Source organism: Aythya marila (genome assembly GCF_965140915.1).
Source record: "Aythya marila genome assembly, chromosome: 3".
In the NCBI taxonomy this organism is placed as follows: Eukaryota; Metazoa; Chordata; class Aves; order Anseriformes; family Anatidae; genus Aythya; species Aythya marila.
In genome coordinates this window covers 93,453,096-93,472,843 of record NC_139044.1, presented here as the reverse complement: position 1 = coordinate 93,472,843, position 19,748 = coordinate 93,453,096, and the positions used below count along the sequence as shown (strand labels likewise).

The window sequence follows — 19,748 nt, the reverse complement described above, 5'->3', positions numbered from 1 at the left end:
TTCCTGGGTCGTCGTCGTCTAGTTGTGTACTCCCATGCACGACTTAAGCACTGCAACTGCTTTTCTCTGTGAATATGCAGCAGCTCTGCAGGTTTGAAATGCTCACTGCTGCCTTTTCAGAAAGGCTGCTGGAGTCACAACAACTGCACTGGACATTTGGTTAGCACATGTACTGAATAAAACCCTTTCTCTTCTTCCCCAAAAGATTTCCAGTAAAATCAATTTTGACACTTCTTTCCATATACACACATTCATAAATGCACAGTTGTGCTTCTTGACATATTTATAAATACACAAGATAGCAGCATTAAATTGAGTATCTCAATGCTAATTGGTGCCAACGAGTTATTAACAAGTTCCTTGCTTCCAAGTCTGTTTTATAGCATTTTCCATTGTCAACATGTTTATGTCATAAAAATATTCCGCGTTTCTAAAATTACAGAATAGCCAAAAAATGAATTAGCATTAAAAGACTACACTTATGAGCAGTCTAAAAATTAAAAAAGGAGAATCTATTTGGAATTACCTTGTGATTGTCAATCAGGTTCATCACTAAATCAATGTCTCCATGTACTGGCTGATCTTCTGCTAGCTGGGGTTCAATTTTGTATAACCAATCAATGAGAGCTTGCAGAGCATCAGTAAATTGTCCTGAGAATAACAGGGCTTCCTCTAGTTTATTTTGTCTGGGGGGAAAAAATGAACACAACAAAAAGGATAAACTTCGTTAAAAATCATAAGGAAAAAATTTTCAGCATAAAATGCTAACAAACAAGAGCTCTAAATTAGTGTTTCTTTCCCCTTTTAAATAGTGGGGAAAAAAACAAAAGCGTAGGTCTGCAGTGGGATGAACACAATGCTTCCTGGGGCTCTGAACAGTCCCAGGCAATGCACACGTTCTGCTGTCTCCGAAAGAGGCAACATTCTCCTGGCTTCCCCATGCTGCCCTCAGACACAGTGGCTCCTGAGGCAGACACGTAGGAGACACCGCTCAAGTGGGAATTTACCAATTAGGTTAATGGGGCTTTATCCAGTCTGTACTGACCAGCACAAAGCAGGTTCCTCAAACAGATGAGGAACGCTCAACTGTTCCTCTCCCCCTCCCTCCCACTCTTAATTATGAGACACGCTAGCCACTCTGGTTTTACTTCTGTGCAACAGAAGCCAAAACAGAAGCCTGAAAAATTCTTGTAAGCCTTATTCTTATCTGCTCAATAATTAGATTGGCTTTCATTTACCTTTCTACTGATTTTCCACAAATTGTGTCCCATTTATCCCTTAGCTCACTCAGCATATCATCAAGTTTCAGATTGTCATCGGCCAAAGTAGTTTTCTCTTTCAAGGAGCGTCCAGTCCTGTTTGTGGTATCATACACAGAGTGTTTGGCACCAAGAGATTTCTGGAATTCCTATAAACATGGAAGAAAAAGAAAACACCCATATAGCATCAACTACTTACAGTCCACAGTTAATCAATTTTTGCCATATCATTTGCAATGTAAATAATCAATGTTGCTGCAAGAAAATGTTAAGCTTAATGCTAAGTTTTTAGTTTGCTAGTGCCACACAGTGTAGCTGAAATTCTACAAAGCTTGATGCTAGCACAGGCCATGCCTTTCATCCCTCTCTGCGAAAAGAAACAGCTCTACACCTACAGGAACAACTCTAGGAAACTCCTCCCTCAATGAGGGATGGTTCCTGTCTTACCATAATTCCTACAACCTAACTTTCAGTAAGAGGCTGCCTTGGTTGTTCAGAAGAATGTGAAAGGGCTTCTAGTTTGGGAACTATGAACTGAGCACTCTTCACACTACATTTATGTATTTTAAGATTTCAAAGTAGCGCAGAGCACCCTGGAGGCGACAAACATTACTCTGTTTTATCTCAGTGTGAACAAAATGGGGAACTTCTTCCATCCATGAGCATTTAACCTTCCTAAGACTGAAGCCTACTACAATTGGGAAGAACTGTATGCCAAAAATATACAGATTTAGGTACAAGAAGCAGCCAGATGGCTTCCCAAACAACACAGTTTGGGTTGGAAGTCATGATCATAAACAGGTTACTGTAATCCAGGAACTCTGGAAGAGTGATGGTGACACAGCAGCTGCATTTGCCAGCCTGCTCTGACTGCTTCTGCTGCACAGAGCTTCCAGAAGCTTTGCACAGGCGCAGAGGAACATACAGAAACTTCTGATATCAGCAGAGAAGTCAACAGAATGACAGAGTAAATAATGAAGTAACTGAACACTACCAAAGGATAAAATCAACTTTACACAGTAGCTCATGAATGGTAGTAATGCTTGAAGTGCTTTAATTCACACCTTCATGAACTGCTAGTAGGAAAACAGTATAAAAAAATCCAAACGTTGCTTTAGAAACTTCATATATAGACATTTTTTTTCTTTTTTTTTTTTTAATTAAAAAATAATAAAAAAATACCAGGCCGAAAGAGTTATTGCTCAATGTTTGCTAAAATGGTTTTCCACCTGATTCTCAGAGCGATGTTTAATATCATAAAATCCAGCATGGAAATGATTACCAGTTAAAATTCTTAATAATTCCTGAGGGCACATAAAGCTTGCAAAGACTTCACATGGTCACTGCCAGCACATGCACGACTGCTCATCTCCAACTTGCAAGCTGTTCCCAGCTGCTCTGCACTAGCCTGTGCCGTGGTAGCTCATGCCTCTTTCACCAGCTTTCCTATCCGTTCACACAGCCATCTGCTCATTTTAGATGTGAATTCACACCAGGGAAAGCTCAGGTGCAGTGGAGGTGTGTGAAGTATGAGGCATTGGGTTGTGACATGGGGATGGTACGCTAACTTTACCTAGGGTGATTCAAGGTTCCTTATTTAAATCTTACTCAATAGTTTGCACTGCCCTGTCCTGATTTTATGGTTATTTCAGGGTCCAGAGGGAACTGAGGTTTAGAATCTATTAAAAAAAATCAGCAATTGTTTTGTAATCGAGTATCTCCCTATTGTCCTTTCATTTTCCTCACATAAAACAAGGAATCGTGTTTTAAGAAAGAATACAAACACCATTGTCAACCTCGAGCTGTTACAGAAATAAAAAGCCTTTTCAAAATTAAAATAACCAGATCCTTATAAGAGTTTCTTCAAAACAAATGACGCACACATTAGTGCTCCCGTTGTTTGATGGGGTTCATTAACTACTTAAAGCTACATGCACAACGTTTCTTGATTTGCACAAAGAAACACAATGAAATTGTTGTCAGGGGAGGAGCATATATTAAAAACAGATTTAAAGGTGAACAAAGGGTTGCAGTCAATTCACTCTTTGAGGCACTGCACACACTGTACCAAATCTACTTGAATTCGATTTCACAGAGGTATAGCTGAGAGTAGATTTTGGTTTAAGACATTTTAGCTGCCAAGAGATGAATGAAATCTCAATAATTAATTATTTATCTTCTTCTAATGAAGACAGGCAAGACCATACAGATAGAATCAGTTAGGTTCACATAAATGTACTGTAAGGAACATTCAGCATTAGTGCGGGACTGGATTGGCTAAGCTAGTAAGGGATTTTCCACTCCTGACTTCTAAAAATGAGGAAAAATTTCAGATAAACAGACCATGAATAACCCCCCAAAAGTCCCTGGCAGTGCACTAGATATGAGTGAGAAAGAAAACATATCTTGGCTTTTCTCTTTCGGGGCATTTTTTTTTTTTTTTGGCAGTAACAACTGGCAAAGAGTGAGTCCAAATCATTGCTTACAGCACACACACAGCACACACTCGGTTTAGATAGTAAAATCACTAGCTAAATGGAGCAAGGAAACCTTCAAGGCTGGACAGAAAAGACAAAGACAGACAAAAGAGGGTCTATGTGGGAGTGGAAGGAAAAGATTCAAAATACAAGGAAGGACATTGCAGTGTTGGGAGGTTTGACAGCTCGTTAAAAAACAATTGAGTTGATTTCTTGGGGGGGGGTTGTTTGAAGTTTAAAGTCACAGAGTTCAGCAAACTCCCTCTCTCGTATACATTCATCTTTTTGCTCCGAATAACCAGTTTCAATCCTAATGCCCCCATGCTATGTTCCAGCCCATTCCTTATACTAAAGGAGATTCAAGCAATTTAACCAGCTATTCTCTGCAGGTATGCTATACGAAAAGAACCTGGAGAAAATCTGTCACTGGGGGAACTGATGAATCTGACAGCCTGTTTGAGGAAGTTTGGGCTCGTAAAATGTACTGCTGTAGGTACAGAGAACAAGTAGGCTATCAAGTTTAAAACTTCAGAAGAGAGGAGGAGAATTAAGACAGTGTGTCAATCCCCAGGGCCAAAAAGGACCTCAAAGCTAAGTCACAATGTGTTCACCATACTTGTGAGGAGTTTGAACTTTTTATATAAAGAAGAAAGAAAAAAAAAAAAAGGAGTGGAAGGATTAAAAGATTGATAGAGTCAGACAATACAAGAAAGAAGATCTTAATAGAGGTTTTTCTAAATCCTCAGAGCTGACTTCAAGTTCTGGCAACACCACCTAGCCCAGAACAAACTGAAATTGCAGAGTTAGCATAACAGAATGTTAATGCAGGTTTTATCTAAAAGTTTTAACACCAAACGTAGGTAAAACTATTTTTGTTTGACCTGCAGCCAACTTCCCCATATAAAGTAGAATATTATTATCCTGTTTGATAAAAAATACTTATATCATCATGGAAGCTGAGAGATGATAAAAATGTGCAGCAGACTGATGCAGTAACCAATCATTAATGCTCAGGGTAAAAACTTATCAGAGGTAAAAGCAATTATCAGAAACTACACACAGAGGGTGTAGAGAGCTGAGATGCAAAACCTTAGGTATTGTGCAGAATGAAATAACAGAAATAAATGCAGTACTCTAAAGTCAACATGAAAAGTAAAAGTAAATATATGCCAAAATCCAGAAAAATAAGTGATATTTCAATACTTGTCTCTGATGAAACTGCTCCAAGATAAATCTTTAGACACAGCCTGTCTCTGAAGATTCTATGTCACCCACTTGAATCTTCCCTAATACATTATTTTAGGCTGTTTACAAAAGTAAAAATGAAGCTTTGTCTGTCCTTCATTTTTTTCTGTCTGCTATAACTGTAGAGCTTCCTTCATTTTTACATCAACTTTTTTTTGTTTGAAAAGCCATGTCAATGGCAGAGATTTTTACACTTTCTCCTCCGTAGCTGCATTTGTGGAAAGGTGGTCCTGGAATTTTTAATCCTATACAGAGAAACTACCTTTTCTACTAACAGTGTCACTGTACTTTATGGAGGACTTTATTATTACTTCTACTTGACTTAAAAAGCAGCTGTCGATCAAAATGCAAGATTGTTTTTTATTTTTGAGGTAGTCCTGTAATATTAAAAGGAAAATACCAAACAAAGTAACTGGATGGTAAGTTTGTGTTGTAAGGACTGAAAAAAAAAGCCTATAAGCTCTTCAGAGATTCCTCTTTTAAAGTTTCCGGGGTGCTGTATTTTTATGTCTTTCCTCTTCGTCATTAACCATTCTACCACAGACCAGGTTCTGTTAAGAGCTCTGTTGACTCCCCACCTGTAACACGCCACCATTTAATTCAATGCTAACAAACTCTTCATTGTAGCGAGGCCATAAGTTTACTTCCTTTGCTGACTGAACAGTACAAGGTTGAGACTTGCATCTCCGTGGGCATCTTGCATTTCATCAGTCACGACTTACCTTATGCTGCGCAAGCTGCATCTTTATTTTGTCAGGATCATTTGCAATTTCAAGATCAGAGTCCAGAGATTTCTCAGATTCTTCCAGCCACTCCATAAGTTTGTGCCAGGCTTCATGGAACTACAGGAAAGTGAGATTTGCATAGATGTAAAAATGCACTGGTGCATAAAACAGTTCATAAACATTAAACCCTGACTAGTTATTTACAGGCCAAACAAGTACCAAAACCCTGGGAAAGGTTTGGTGCGATTTTTCTCCCAGGCTTCTCAAAGAGGGACTGGCCCAACCATGGGTTCCACTGAACTTAGCCTCCTTTTTAGCAATTTTTAATGTACATAATCTCTATGCCTAGTGTGCATGTTTCACAGACACACTGGTAACTTCTGTTGATGTGTTGGTCACTTAGATTCCTACCTTCTTAGTAATGAATACAAAATACATCAAGAATGGGATTTAGCTATTGCCTGCATGGGATGACAGCTGTAAATCACTGGAGAGAACTGCCTGGATGATTGCCCAAGATTTTCCCTGAGACGTTCATAAATGCTCTCATTATATCAAGTACTATCTTGACGGGCACAGAACAGATTCTTGATCTTCCTTCCTTTCTCAACAACAACAGTGCTTCAGGGAAGGAAGCAGGGAAAGAGTCGAGATTCAACCAGCTTTCACAAAGTGGCAGCCCTTTGGGACAGGATTTTTCCAAGCCTGTCATTTCTCTCTCCATGCCTCTGGAAAATTTTTCTTGCCTGGGCTGCCTACACATGAAAGTACAAGAAACCAGTTCAGAAAACTGTTAAGTCTCTAGGACCCTGGTGTTCAGGGCTGTGGATCAGGCATAAGTATTCCTCCCCTGCTCTGTACAGATAGTTGTTATCCTAAATGAATACAACTCATTGTATTCAGCTCTGTAAATGGATGCAGGGATGTAATTTTCTCTACTGTCCATCTCATTGCAGAACAGCCACGTGTGTGAATGCACAACAGAAACTGCCGGAAAATGAATAATGTTTGATTGGTTTATGGCCTAATTTATTGCTCAGAAGAGTTCTTACTCTATGGGCTGCGTGGCAGTAACAGCGAACATGAGAATGTGGTTTGGCTGTGAACATAACCAAAGCTCTATGTGATTAAAAAAAGCTCGAACTTCCTATTGATGTTTCAATATATTACATTCCTCTCACACATTTTGCATCTTATCATTTATGTTCTTCAGTGAGGGAAACATGAGTCTAAGGAAAAAAATTAATGCTCCCTGGTGAGAAGTCTGTAAAAACCTCTCTGGGTTTGTAAGGATATAAACGCAGAAATCTTACCACACGGGAGATAATGGTCTAGTAACTACCAAAAGAAATTGAAGAAATCATGTGTATTAACTAGGGCAAAATGTAAACCCAAGAAGAAAATGCAAAGCAATATTCTCACAGACTACTAATAGGGGTTTGACATGTCCTTTAATAGCTAAGGGATCGATTGTGTAACTTCTTTTTGAGGACAGATGGCACTACTAATCTACATCTGGAAGCCACACTAACTTTCTTCTTTCAAACCATCCCGTACTGCAGACAGAAGTCACTGCTCAAGTTGAAAATGAAGCTTGCACCTTCCAAATGAAGTGCACCATGATTGAATCACTGAAATTGCTCCACTAACCGAGAGCCTGTTACACTAACCCAGACTTACATGAAAGTGTGCTTTAAAGCACCATATACTTCAAGAGTCTGGTTGTAATTTCAGCTAAGTTCAAAGAATTGTACAACAGCTGTTGTTCGATTACCTGTTTGGCTCGTTTCCTTGCATCATCCAAAGCTCTTCCCCTTTCAACTAAGCGTTGGACTACTTTTTCCCATCTACTCTGTACGCTAATCAGCAGATTCTTAATAAGGACAACATCCTGTTTCTGGCTGAAGTATTTCAAATGGGTTCCAGTTTTGTCCAGTTCTATGATCTGATCACGATGAGAATTCACCTCTGTGGCAAAAACCTTGGGAAAAAAAGTAGAAAATTACTCTAAACACTATGTTGCTCATATGCTGGATAAACACCGAAAAAAACAGTCTGATAAGGAATGATGTAGCAAGACTATAAAATGCAATTTTAAACAAAATAAATGTTTCTAAGTGCTAGTGTTACAGGGTTTGTTTGAACATTGTTAAAGTATCTCTGCAGAACTGGAGAAAAACATTACACATCTGTTTCTTTACATACCTTGTGTTCATCAATTTGAAACAAGACAGTGTCCAAGATAAGACTTGGCCGAGAAGCTGCAGTTAGAGTTTGCTCTGCCTGAGTAAGCCAGTTGATGAAATCTTGAAGTGAGTTGTGGAACTCCATTGCTAAATTAAGAGCTTCTTCCAGTTTGGTCTGTAAAGATAGGTCATATTTTAATAGAATTTGATATTGTGCAGGGGCTTCAGCCAAGTAAACTATTTTAGTTTAGCATTTTGGAGTAAACTGTTTTAATTTAGCATTTAGTTTAACATTTTTAAGCATTTTCCCAACTCCAAGTTTCTGAGTTTTGTATTTTAAAATAATAGCCCGCATTTGAGCATGTTAAAGGAGATAGATAGAAAAGTAACAGTGACACTATGTATGATAGTGTAAAATACAGCACGTAGTAGTAGGATACATTTTCTATTTTAGATCATTTCATCTTCTGGTAGTTAATCATAATGGGACATAGGGATTTAAGATTTTGTATGCAAAACCTGTAGAATATCAGAAATCTAAGGTGGCAATAGACTTGGAAGAGCCTCAAAGAGGTCATCTTATTTGTTCTCTTGCACTAAAGAAAGAACAAGTTTGCCTAGACACTTCTCTTTAACAACGCACAATTGTCATTGTGGTTGCCTGAACTGAGACAACTTTTGGATACAGGGTTTTTTGTTGACTATGAAAGAGCAGTCAGATTTTCAGTTGTACTGCTGGCTCAGCTGAGCACTCCAACCTTACATCTTCCTGCAAGAAGGCACTCATGTTATGTATTAATTAGTCTGACACTCTTTCATTATGCAGTTACCTTAGTATGCATCAGAATTCTCACTTTAAAATACGACTAAGTTGTGAGTTAAATATTTGTGCTTTACACACATAAGGGCTGTACAGAGAGTTCAAGTTCCTCTGTTTGTAATTATTGACTTTCTTCATTGTTTGACTGAGGTAGAACAAATGCACTACACTTCGTGAAGGAATGAAAGCAAAATGAAGTTAATAATAAGAAAAAGTATGCTGCACATCAGTGAAATCATGGTATTGATCTACAGTAGAGCAGAAGGCAGTCACTTGAACTAAGTGGCAGACGGCCAAGTGTTTGGGATTTTTAACCAAAAAAAAAATGGATAAAAGCTAGAAAAATTAATGCAGCAATTCCATACAGAGAAGGAAATAAACTTGAATGATCAAATAATTTAATTCCTTCTCTCATGTCTACAATCACTGTAGTAAAAACCAGAAAAGCCCTCACCCTGTAAAGTGAGTATCATCAGTATCAGTTAACATATTTCTATGGAACAACCTTCTGCCCTTCTCACCTGCCCTCACCCCCAGATAAGGATAATAAACTCCTAGAATCCCATTTTTTCCCAGTACTTGCTAAATATACCAATGACTTCTCCAAAATTTCTCTACAACTTTAGATCTAAAAGACCAAGGAAGTATGCATGTGTAAAAGGACAAAATACTAGCAGTCCTAAATACATTATTTACACTACTATTTTTATGTAAAAAACATACTTTTCTTTCACTGAGCTTTGTTTGTACTGATTCCCATTTTTCTTTTAAGTTATTTATGTCCTGCTCAACATTTGTTTCGGCAGACTCTGGGCATCTTGCAAGCATCTGCTGGCCTTTCTGCATTAGACACTTATATGTCTCTTCTTTGGCTTCAAAGGCAGCACAAAGTTCCTAAATAAAGAAACCAACAAAATATAAGTCAGGTAGAAATTCAATACTCTTTACAAATGTTAGCATAGTATTTATTCCTCCCCCAACATTTTGCGGGTATGATTAAGACTAATAGAGGAAACATATGTAATTCATAAAAAGCCAAATGAGCAAAGAAAGGGCCCAATTCTTCAGGAAATGAGAACTTGTATTGTCTGTCAGATGTTTTTTTCTGAGATCCAAAGCTTGGCAAAGAAAGTACTATGCACTTATCTCATTGCACAAGATTTGCTATAACTCTTTTTTTTTTTTTTTTTTGCAGTCCATCTGTAGCTGCAACACAAAAAGTGTCAGCATTCACTGAAAGCCAACCTACCCACACACCTTTGAAAGCAGGTGGGACAACTTGGGAGGGCTGCTTTAATGTACATCATCTCTTTTGTTTTGTCTGTATCTTCCCTCGCTCACTAGGCAAGAGCGCTGCAGACATTTTACACATATACAGAGAGCTGGAAAAATAATAGTAATAACTGTTTTACTTGCTAACTATTGGACTCACTGTTCTCTTTTAACCATGTTGAAGATGAGGTGGCAAGAGAATTGGAGCTCATATATGTCCCTCTGACTCAAAGGGGCAACAGACCTTTCAAAATGCACCAACAAAGTTGGTACAGGCTCCAAAGTGAGGAATGTCTTCCCGGAGATGAGCAATAATTGATTTGCTGATGGGAGGAAAATAACTTTTTCCTCTTATCCCCAAGAAAAGAGCATAAAACCAACATTTTCTCTGGGGTAAGAGGTTTTGGACAGAGGGTTATTTATATCTGATTACAGAGGAGGGCAAAGTAGAAATTCAGTTGAATCATGAGCTAAGGCCAGAAAGCTTCCTTTCTTTCTTCCTGAGGTCCATGAAAAACTGTTGTGACCTAGCCCGATTCTTCCTATGTTCCCAAACTCCTAAAAATATTTCTGGTTTCCCTAACTCCCCAGAGCACCTTATTCTACTGCAGTGTGGGAACCCCTCAGAAGTCAACATAGGGAGTGCATCACAAGTGGGACACAACATGGCAAGAGTGGCCTCAAACACTGGGGTAGGCTCAGTCTGAGATAGGAGGCCTCTTTCTAAGCCCCTTTTCCGTTGGTGTCCTATAACATTGCTTCGTCTCTCTTGTATTCCTGGAGCTGCCCTAGCTGGAAATGCTACCCAATCGCAACTCCATTTGGGAACTGATTGCAGTTGAGTCCTTATTCAGAACTGTAGAAACAGACCTTATGCTCAAGATGATGATTCGTAATGTTATTTCCAATAAGAAAGACAACAAAATATAGTAAAATTTCCTTTTCAGTTTCAGGTCACAAATGAACATGGTTTGTATCCCTTAAGAGCAGTTTGAATTTGGAAGTTATGACAAATTGTTCTCAGCCGGACAACTGGCCTCAGCATTTCAGCTGCCAAAAAGCTAGAGAATTCACACAGAACTGCACAGATGCATTGAGTTTAACTAAACTGAAAGCAAATCCTGTTTTTTAAAAGTTAAATACATTAAAAAATAACAAGACGATGTTTGCAGCTGTAAAAACGTACAGTTAGGAAACAATTGTACATATAGATTACTATTACTGGGGACACATTCATGCTTGTTCTAACAATATTACATTCAGTTTTAAGATTCCTTAACTACTCAACCTGTAAATGCAAGAAATATAGAAAATGGCTTATTGATTTGCATAGTAGAAGAATATACCCTAAACACCCTGAACTTTTTCAGTGAATTTTTTTTGGGGCTTGATCTGATAGCCCGGAGATATTGTGGAGACTCTTTCTCTGCAGATATCCAAAACCTGCCTGGACGCCATCCCATGCAATGTGCAGGGGGGATTGGACTAGGTGATCCTCAGAGGTCCCTTCCAACATCAACTGCAATTCTGTGTGTGATTCCAGGCCCAGGATGAAAAATGGAAAGAACTCCACTGACTCCCACAGGTTCTTGATTAGACAGCCCCCACCCTTGCAGGAACAAAAAGGTCGTTTCTTTACTTTTTTGATACTGTGGTTTGTTTTTTTTTTTTTTTTTTTTTTCAAAACACGAAATTAGAAAGATTTGAGGGGAGGGGGATGTCAAAGAATCAATGTTATTTCTGTGTTTTGTGCTTGTTTCCTGTCATAACTGATTCAAAAACTATAAATAACGTCCCTTCTCAAAAATAGTTGCCGTTAAATTTTGAAAAAAATGCCCCACATTTGTGGGCAATGGCCTTTAGCATCAATCCAAAATAAAACCTGATTTATGAAGCTGTGACAATGCAGTGTTTTAATGGAAACTGTGTCAGGCATGTTAGAGCTCAAGGACAGTTCAGAAAATATCACTATTACATCTGAGCCAGGAGGTCAGGAGTTCAGATCCCTGGGTTTGGGCTTATATCCAGGCCTAGCAGCACAGCATGATTTTCTAAAAGTGGAGCACCAGGAGCCACATTCCCCTGAGTTACCTCAAGACTTCAAGTCAAGGCATCCTTTATCAAGCTCTATAGTTCTACAGGGGAAAAATCCATAGGGTTTTTCTTTTAAAGGAAGGAAGTGAAGGAAGGGAATAATTCAGACATCCTGATCAGATTTCCATTTCTAATTAAAGCAGAGTTTATATGACCCATTACTCCTTATTACATCTGTGCTAATGATGATTTCAATGTCAGCTTTGGTTAAATAAAGAATAAAGGATTGAACCCCTTAATTCAAGGTCCAAATGAACGTGGATCACTTTTAGATTCATCTTTGTATCTGAGAAAGAACATCAATTCTAGTTATGGGAACAGAAGGGAAAAGAAGCATACAAATTACCAAAAAATCTGTAAACACTTTCTGTTTTTGTTTCTGAAACTACGGATGAAAAAGCTTATTTTATAGTCTCAACACTATTAATGGCTCTGCTTTGGGCACATCCCAAGTTACTACTTCACTACACTGAAAATAACAGTGTTGTTTTGAAGGCCATTAAATTTTTTTTAAGATACTGTACAGACATTGTGATATATAGAACATGCTCTGTATTTACCATAAACACTCGTGAAAGATAGTTAGCCCTGAAATGCAATTTGCAAAGCATTCTAATACTGATACTTACCATATGGGTATTAAGCTGTTCTCTTGCTGTTTCTGGTAAGCCTCCAACAGGTTTTGATGCCAACAGCTGACGTTCAGTGTCTGTCAGCCATTGCTGCATATCTTCAACTTCACCATGGAAACCTTGGGCCTAAATTACACCATATCATTTTAGAGCTTACTTAAATGTTTTCCATTCTAAATACTAACTCAGATGCAAAAGTATACTGGCAACAGATTCAATCAGGTATTTGCAATAATTGGAGGAAATGAAAGAAAAAAAAAGCAAAGGAAAAACAAAATTGAAGCTAACTGCATTTATCATAAATGATAAAAACAAAAATTATGGAAATCCTGAAAGAAAGTTAAATGAGCAACTGTGAGATCAATGTTTTCCCTGATTAATATACCTACACAGAAATTTCACCTTTTAAAAACACATAGGTCAAAACTAAAGTCTTGATGCAGCACTACAAAAGACAATGGCCAGCTGTGGAAGATACAGTTGGTTCCAAACTTTCTCCAAATTTAGGAGCATCTATTTTTTTATTTAGGCCAACTTCTAATACATGCATCTATGTATTTCATGTAAAAAGACATTTTTTCTGAGTTATCTCTATCTGATCATTTCCTGTTCACCTGGATCAAGGCACTGTCCAGCTGCTGTTTCCTTTGTTCTGTTTTTTCCAACACATTCTGCCAGCGCTGATTCAGAAGTTCCAACTTGCTCCGTAAATTACTTGCTTCTTCAACAGCACTTGATTCAATCAGGTCACTTCCAGCTTTCTTAACTGCTTCCACTGTAGACTGGTGAGCTAAAACATCGTTTTGTAGCACCTACAATTGTAACACACAGCACCTGTGACTGGCCATGCTGATAAGTTATGGAAGGAAGGCAAACATAGCAACCAAACTAGTTCTAACCCAATTACAAGGCAATAGTTTAAAATCACCACAAGTACTAGTGATTAATGCTAATAACTAATCTTACTTCACTCAAAAGCGGTAACAGACTAATCTGCCAAAATGCTGTATTTTATTGTTATATATTGGAAAAAAAAAAGTATTCTTTATGAATAAATAACTTCCTGAAATTACAAAAGCTTTCCGGCACTGCTAGTGAAGAATCACTTCTGAGACATCCAGTATTACCTCACTTTCCTTCGTTTACTACATCCTTTTCTTTAATAACACTCTTCTTTGGTTTTGAGGGCAAGGTGTGAAACCAATGTTACACATACTATTGCTGATTACTCTTGGAGCAGTAGGCTAAGAAGAGAAGAGAGAGGGGAGCAACAATCTTCTGACTGCCACGATGTCTTTTCTGGCATTTCAGGTCTACAACCAACTTTGTGTTATGACAGGCTAGCAGGACACTTCAACTGTCCTAAGAGCTGGGGAACGACTATAATACTAACACGACAAAATCTCCATCTGTTTTAAAACCTGTTACCACCACCCACAGTAAAACCACCAAGGACAAAAAAGTACAATTGGGAAAAAGACACTGTTTTCAGAAAGATTTCATTAAGATTAATGGAAGCCTTTGAAATACCAGGAATAAAGAACAGAAAAAGATGTGTGAAATGGTTAAGAAGGGAATGAAAAACACTACTTAAAAAGTCAAACTTTATGACTGCTCTCTTCCACTGGTTCAAACTTATCTCCATCAAAATGCTAGTATAAGGAAAAAAAAAAAAAAAAAGCTAAAAACAGAAGAACTTTCAAATAAAACATACAAAGCACCTGATAAAAAAGCAAGTTACAAGTAGTCCTGGTATCACAAGGTGCACATATGTGTATCACACTTGCATTAATTCTTCTAGGCTATGCACTGGAAGGTATTTGTTGTTTTATTTTCCTGACAGGAAAAAAAAGGGGATATTCACACAAGCAGATGAATCTTATCCCTTCCTTCCTACTGAGGCTCACTAGGAACAAGGTTTATTCTGTCCAAAGTTATTCAGGAGATGGATGTTTTTCCAGACTACCACAGGATGCACTACCGTGTGAACTTCCTAACCTATAAACTCTGTTTTACGAAACGGAAGTAGATTGGTTCATGTGTTTGCTGAACTCCTTCAGTACTAAAGGCAGATGAAGTCATAACTGATGTCTGGATGCTTCTTCAGTAGTAAAACACATATAAAAGGTTCATGGAGTGGAAGCTAGGTTTGTAATTATTATTATTTTTAAAGGCCTTGTTTCTATCAGTAGTCACACAGGGCATGCATATATTTCACTCTGCCCAAGTTCCAACTGACTACCCAAAAGGCTTCAGAAGCTGCATAGTGGCATATAATGAAAATGCCTTAATTATCTGTGTATTGTCAATTTCAATCTATACTCTCTAAGCCAAAAATTAACTCTGAATAAGAATGTTTTTCACATCATATGCAAGCCAAAAACTAAATGGCAGGAGAGGATTTATGAGGTTAGCATGAAATCTTCAGGCCTACAAAAAACACATCATCGTGAACAGCACTGAGCCACACAAACAAGTAGAGAAGATCGCTTGCTCTTTAGAGATACTCTTCAAAATAAATGAATAATGGAAATATTCTTCCATGGGCTCCAATGCCAATTTAGCTACTAACTATCCTGAAACAAACACACAAACAAACAAACAAAAAAACAAAACACCACCATCACCAAAAAAAACCCCTTATGTTGTATGTAGCAAGGAGAATAAGATGAAGATATGGATACCCCTAAAATTTGCTAAGAGATTCAGAGCAGCATTCTGTGTTCTAGTTAGACCCAACTAAGATACAATTTTGCAGACCTCAGAGCTAAAAATCAAAATATTTTTTTTCTGATAAGAAAGAACAAAGCTGTATAAAGGTGAAGTATGTTTTGTAAGATGTGGCCTTAACAACTAATCAAGAGTGTATTGCTTCAGGAAGAGTAACAGGTTTGATGACTTTTGATCTCCCTGGATCAAACAAAAGTGAATAAAGGGGGAGGCCAGGGTGAGCTGCTGTTTTTGGCTAAAACCTATGCCACTTGTGTGGTACATGCAAGGAAGAAGGAATATAGAGAAGCAAACAAAAAGATGTTAGTTCTTCTAAGCCTGAATTTCAGCATCTTGAAAAATCTCTATAGGGAATTATTTATCAAGTGCAAAGTTTTACTACAAGACTCATCTCTAAGATAAACCTCAGAAAACATTTCAGTTCATATTCATTATAATTACATACATGATGTTTGGCAAGTTCAATTTCAATAGCCTTGGGGTCTCCACCCACGGGTTTCTGTTCATTCAGCAAGTCTTCTGTATGCGTCAGCCACGTCAGTAACTCATCCAGGGCATGTTGGAACTGCCCCAAGGCTAACAAGGCACCTTCCAGCTTGTGCTATAGTAAAAATAAAATAAATTAACAATAAAACGGTTTCATGATGCTATTGAATCAGCTTAAATTACCATTAGTCACCATACTCCAGAGTGGAGTCCATGCATATGATAGCATAAAAAACAGAGACAAACAGTTATCCAACTGCATCATAGTTAGAGCTGAGCTAGCAATTCCCTTGTAAAGCCTGACATCCTAGGCTTAAATTCCTGACCTCTGAAGATGCCATGTAACCAGAGCAGAGTTAAGATTGAAGGTCCTCTCATCAGAGATATGACAGAAGTTTTCATCATTTAAAATGTAATTTAAATATAAATGCATCTTGCTGCACGGACTTCTTTAAACTTTTTCTTCACAGCTAAATGATTCAATTTAGAGGAAAAAAACACACTTCAAAGCACTGCATCTTCAACTCTTTTTGACAATTTAATGTTGTGTAGAGTAGTGAAACAGTACTAAAGTTTTAAGAAAAAGTGCTTGGTTCAGCAGCTTTTTTTTTCTTCACATATAAACATGTTTTCAACTGCTACTTAAGATGTCATTAAATAGCCAAAATGAAATAATAATGATTTGGCATGACACTGCCGACAGAAGAAGTGACAAAAAATACTAAGGGTTGAAAAAAATCATAAAAGCAACTCAGTAAGTTATGAAATTCAAATTCCATTATACATAGTTCTGTAATTTCCAAACCAAAAAGACTAAATATGTAAATTGATACAAACATTATGCATAAGGAAAAGCTTTTCTCACAAATCCAAGTCATGAATGAAGCCCCCACCTTCAGGTTTATTTACCTGTCTATTTATAATTTTTTCTTCTAGGCTATCCCACATTAGTTTGAGCTCTGAGAGAGGGTCTTGAACAGTGTGCTTGTCACTTTCCTGTGTTACTTTCTTCAGCAATAGTTCTGCTTGATGGTTCAGTCTTTCCATTTCTATCTGCTGCTGGTAAGCTTCTGTTTTAAATTGCTATGGTAAATAGAAAACAATACAAATAAACATATCACAAGCAATGATCTTGAGTATAGCACAGTACAGCAATATTTACAGTAATAATGCATCACTGTCAACTTTCATAGATCTAGGGCTTTGTTTTCCTGGATCAAAATGCATATAAGATACTGATAATCCACTCAGGTCCAGCTAAGTGAAAATATGCAACGTCTTACTATCCCACCAGATACTGCTAACTGTGAGCAGAGGATGACAAAGATTTCCAATATGAAAGTCCTCTCCAATGATCTCTCTTGTTTGTATATAAAAAATATGGTACAATTCAGGAACATCCCCCAGTTATTATACATCCCTGCTTTTTATCTAAAATTTGTAGAGCAGTCTACCAACATCAAGAGTTTGCTTAGCCATAGATCAATACAGACAGGATTCTAAGTCTGAAATTTTGATTTACAGCTTACTGGATGTATTGGGAATGATGTGATACAGTTAAACATTTAGAGAAAGTCAGCAATGGCAGAAGTGAAGCTCTGGAGGTGTGCCTCTCAGAACATCAAGAAAATTGTTTATGGTTGTCGTGGTTTAACCCGGCCGGCAGCTAAACACCACACAGCCGTTCACTCATCCTCCCCCCTCCCTCTCTGGGATGGGGGAGAGAAATGGAAAGTGAAGCCCGTGAGTTGAGATAAAGACAGTTTAATAAGACAGGAAAATAATAATAACAATAACAATAATAATACAATGATGATAATAGTACTACTAATAATAATGTGTACAAACAAGTGATGCACAATGCAATTGCTCACCACCCGCTGACCGATGCCCAGCCTAACGCCGAGGAGTCCGGCCCCCCTGCCCTGGCTAGCCATCCCTATATATTGTTTAGCATGACGTCGGATGGTATGGAATACCCCTTTGGCTAGTTTGGGTCTCCTGTCCTGGGTCTGTCCCCTCCCAGCTCTTGCTGCACCCCCAGCCTGCCCGTTGCAGGACAGAGCAAGAAGCTGAGGTGTCCTTGGCTTGGTGTAAGCACTGCTCTGCAACAATTAAAACATCGGGGTGTTATCAGCACTCTTCTCATCCTAAGCCAAAACATAGCATTCTACCAGCTACTAGGAAGAAAATTAACTCTGTTCTAAGCAGGACATTGGTGGAAGCCAGAAAATTTAAATGTCATAGCAAAAGAACTCTCTTCATAACCTTACAGCCTTTGAAAGAGAACTAATGTTATTAAAAGTATTTTTCGAGTATCTGAACATAGTCACAGAATAAAACAGTCTCATCAAAATCTATTCCAAAGCCTTGAGCCACGTATTTTAAAATGCAAACTTTGCAATGAAACATTATTTGAAATTTTCATACAGATACATTTTTTTAAAAAACTAAAAATTGAAAATGAAAATTGCTTCTCAGTCTGGAGAATGCAGAAAAGCACTAAACAATGCAGGAAAATTCAGACGGATGGAAATGCAAATGAAATAAATAGCTAGTTCATACCTTCAGTTCCTCAGTTTGCTGCTTCACTGTCTCCAGATCTGTTCCAACTGGGGACATAGACGCTAACTTGATGCCAGCAATGTCTACCCAGTCAAATATTGCCTGAAAATCATAGCATGAAATTCAAGCGTGAGCAGAGAGAAATAGTATCATGGTTAAAAGCTGTAGTTAGTAAAATACCAGAATTTGTTTTACTTCAGAACAATATTGCTATGCTCTTTGAAATAAAATAGTTTTCTTCAATGAAACCTCCAATATTGACAAGGCAAGGGATCAAACAGTACTCCAGGTAGTGGTTACAAGAATGTATGTACTGCCAAACTGAGCTTCTGTGAGCAGCAATTGTCCACCAGTACTCATGCTAAGTAGCACTTTACTCCTTGAGCAAGATCAGCAATTTTTATGCACACTCTGAGAAGTAAGTACAAGATCACCTCTCAGTTCCATAGTCTCTTGGCGCGAAGATGGCAAGTTGTGGCTGAACAGTATCACATTTTCAACTGTGATTATTGAACATCATTAAGAATCAAACATTAATTGGAACTACTTGCACATTACCAACAGCTATATACATCTGGGTATTTTTATAGGGAAAAAACTCCTCTGCTAGGCCCCTTTTCCCTGCCTGTTAACCATGATTCATGACGGAGAAAGGCTTGGCAGTGCTTGTCAGAGCTGCCTACAGTTGACTGAGAAAATGAGAACTGCCCTCACTCAACAAGCTCAGTAAGATAAGGCAACTGCAGTACCGCTAACAATCTGTCCACAACACTTTTCAGATTGTCTACTGCAATGAGCACCAAAAGGCATTTAAATACAGTTCTTTCACAAAGTACCAAGCCTGTACGATGTTCAGCCACAGAAAACACAGAACACTTCAACCAACGGCAATGTTCCTAAGATAACCCTACATGTCAGCCTCTGCACAGCATGAATGTAAGAGCACTGGGAGAAAAATACATAATGAGGTGCACTGGAAAACAGGCACATTGCATTATTATTAAGGAGTGTTCTGCTGCCAGATCTGCACTGAACACACAAACAACTTGCTCAGTGTCATGTGAAACTGTAATTTTATATTTCAAGGATTCAATGAACCAAGACAGATGTTAATTCCATTGAGAAAAAATAGTTTTGCAAAATCCAGTTATGTTTGGAATCTTTTAAAATGTTTCAATCTTCTAGCCATCCACTGACAAAAGATGAGAGATGTCGCTAAGCCAAAACCTACGAAGAAACCTGCAACCAAATATACAA

The 19,748-nt window shown here is 38.0% G+C and overlaps 1 protein-coding gene across 38 annotated transcripts in view; it reads right to left on the bottom strand.

Moving 5' to 3' along the window:
• DST (dystonin) overlaps positions 1-19,748 on the bottom strand; it is a 295,359-nt gene that overhangs the window by 24,624 nt on the left and 250,987 nt on the right. For all 38 annotated transcript variants that reach the window (XM_082758030.1, XM_082758004.1, XM_082757993.1 and 35 more), the window contains 11 exons: positions 18,492-18,593; positions 16,836-17,009; positions 15,886-16,041; positions 13,325-13,522; positions 12,708-12,836; positions 9,436-9,606; positions 7,912-8,067; positions 7,481-7,687; positions 5,704-5,823; positions 1,239-1,408; positions 527-686 (listed from right to left, as the gene is read on the bottom strand). In XM_082758030.1, coding sequence (XP_082614156.1) covers positions 527-686; positions 1,239-1,408; positions 5,704-5,823; positions 7,481-7,687; positions 7,912-8,067; positions 9,436-9,606; positions 12,708-12,836; positions 13,325-13,522; positions 15,886-16,041; positions 16,836-17,009; positions 18,492-18,593 — 1,743 coding nt within the window. The remainder of the gene's footprint in view (positions 1-526; positions 687-1,238; positions 1,409-5,703; positions 5,824-7,480; positions 7,688-7,911; positions 8,068-9,435; positions 9,607-12,707; positions 12,837-13,324; positions 13,523-15,885; positions 16,042-16,835; positions 17,010-18,491; positions 18,594-19,748) is intronic.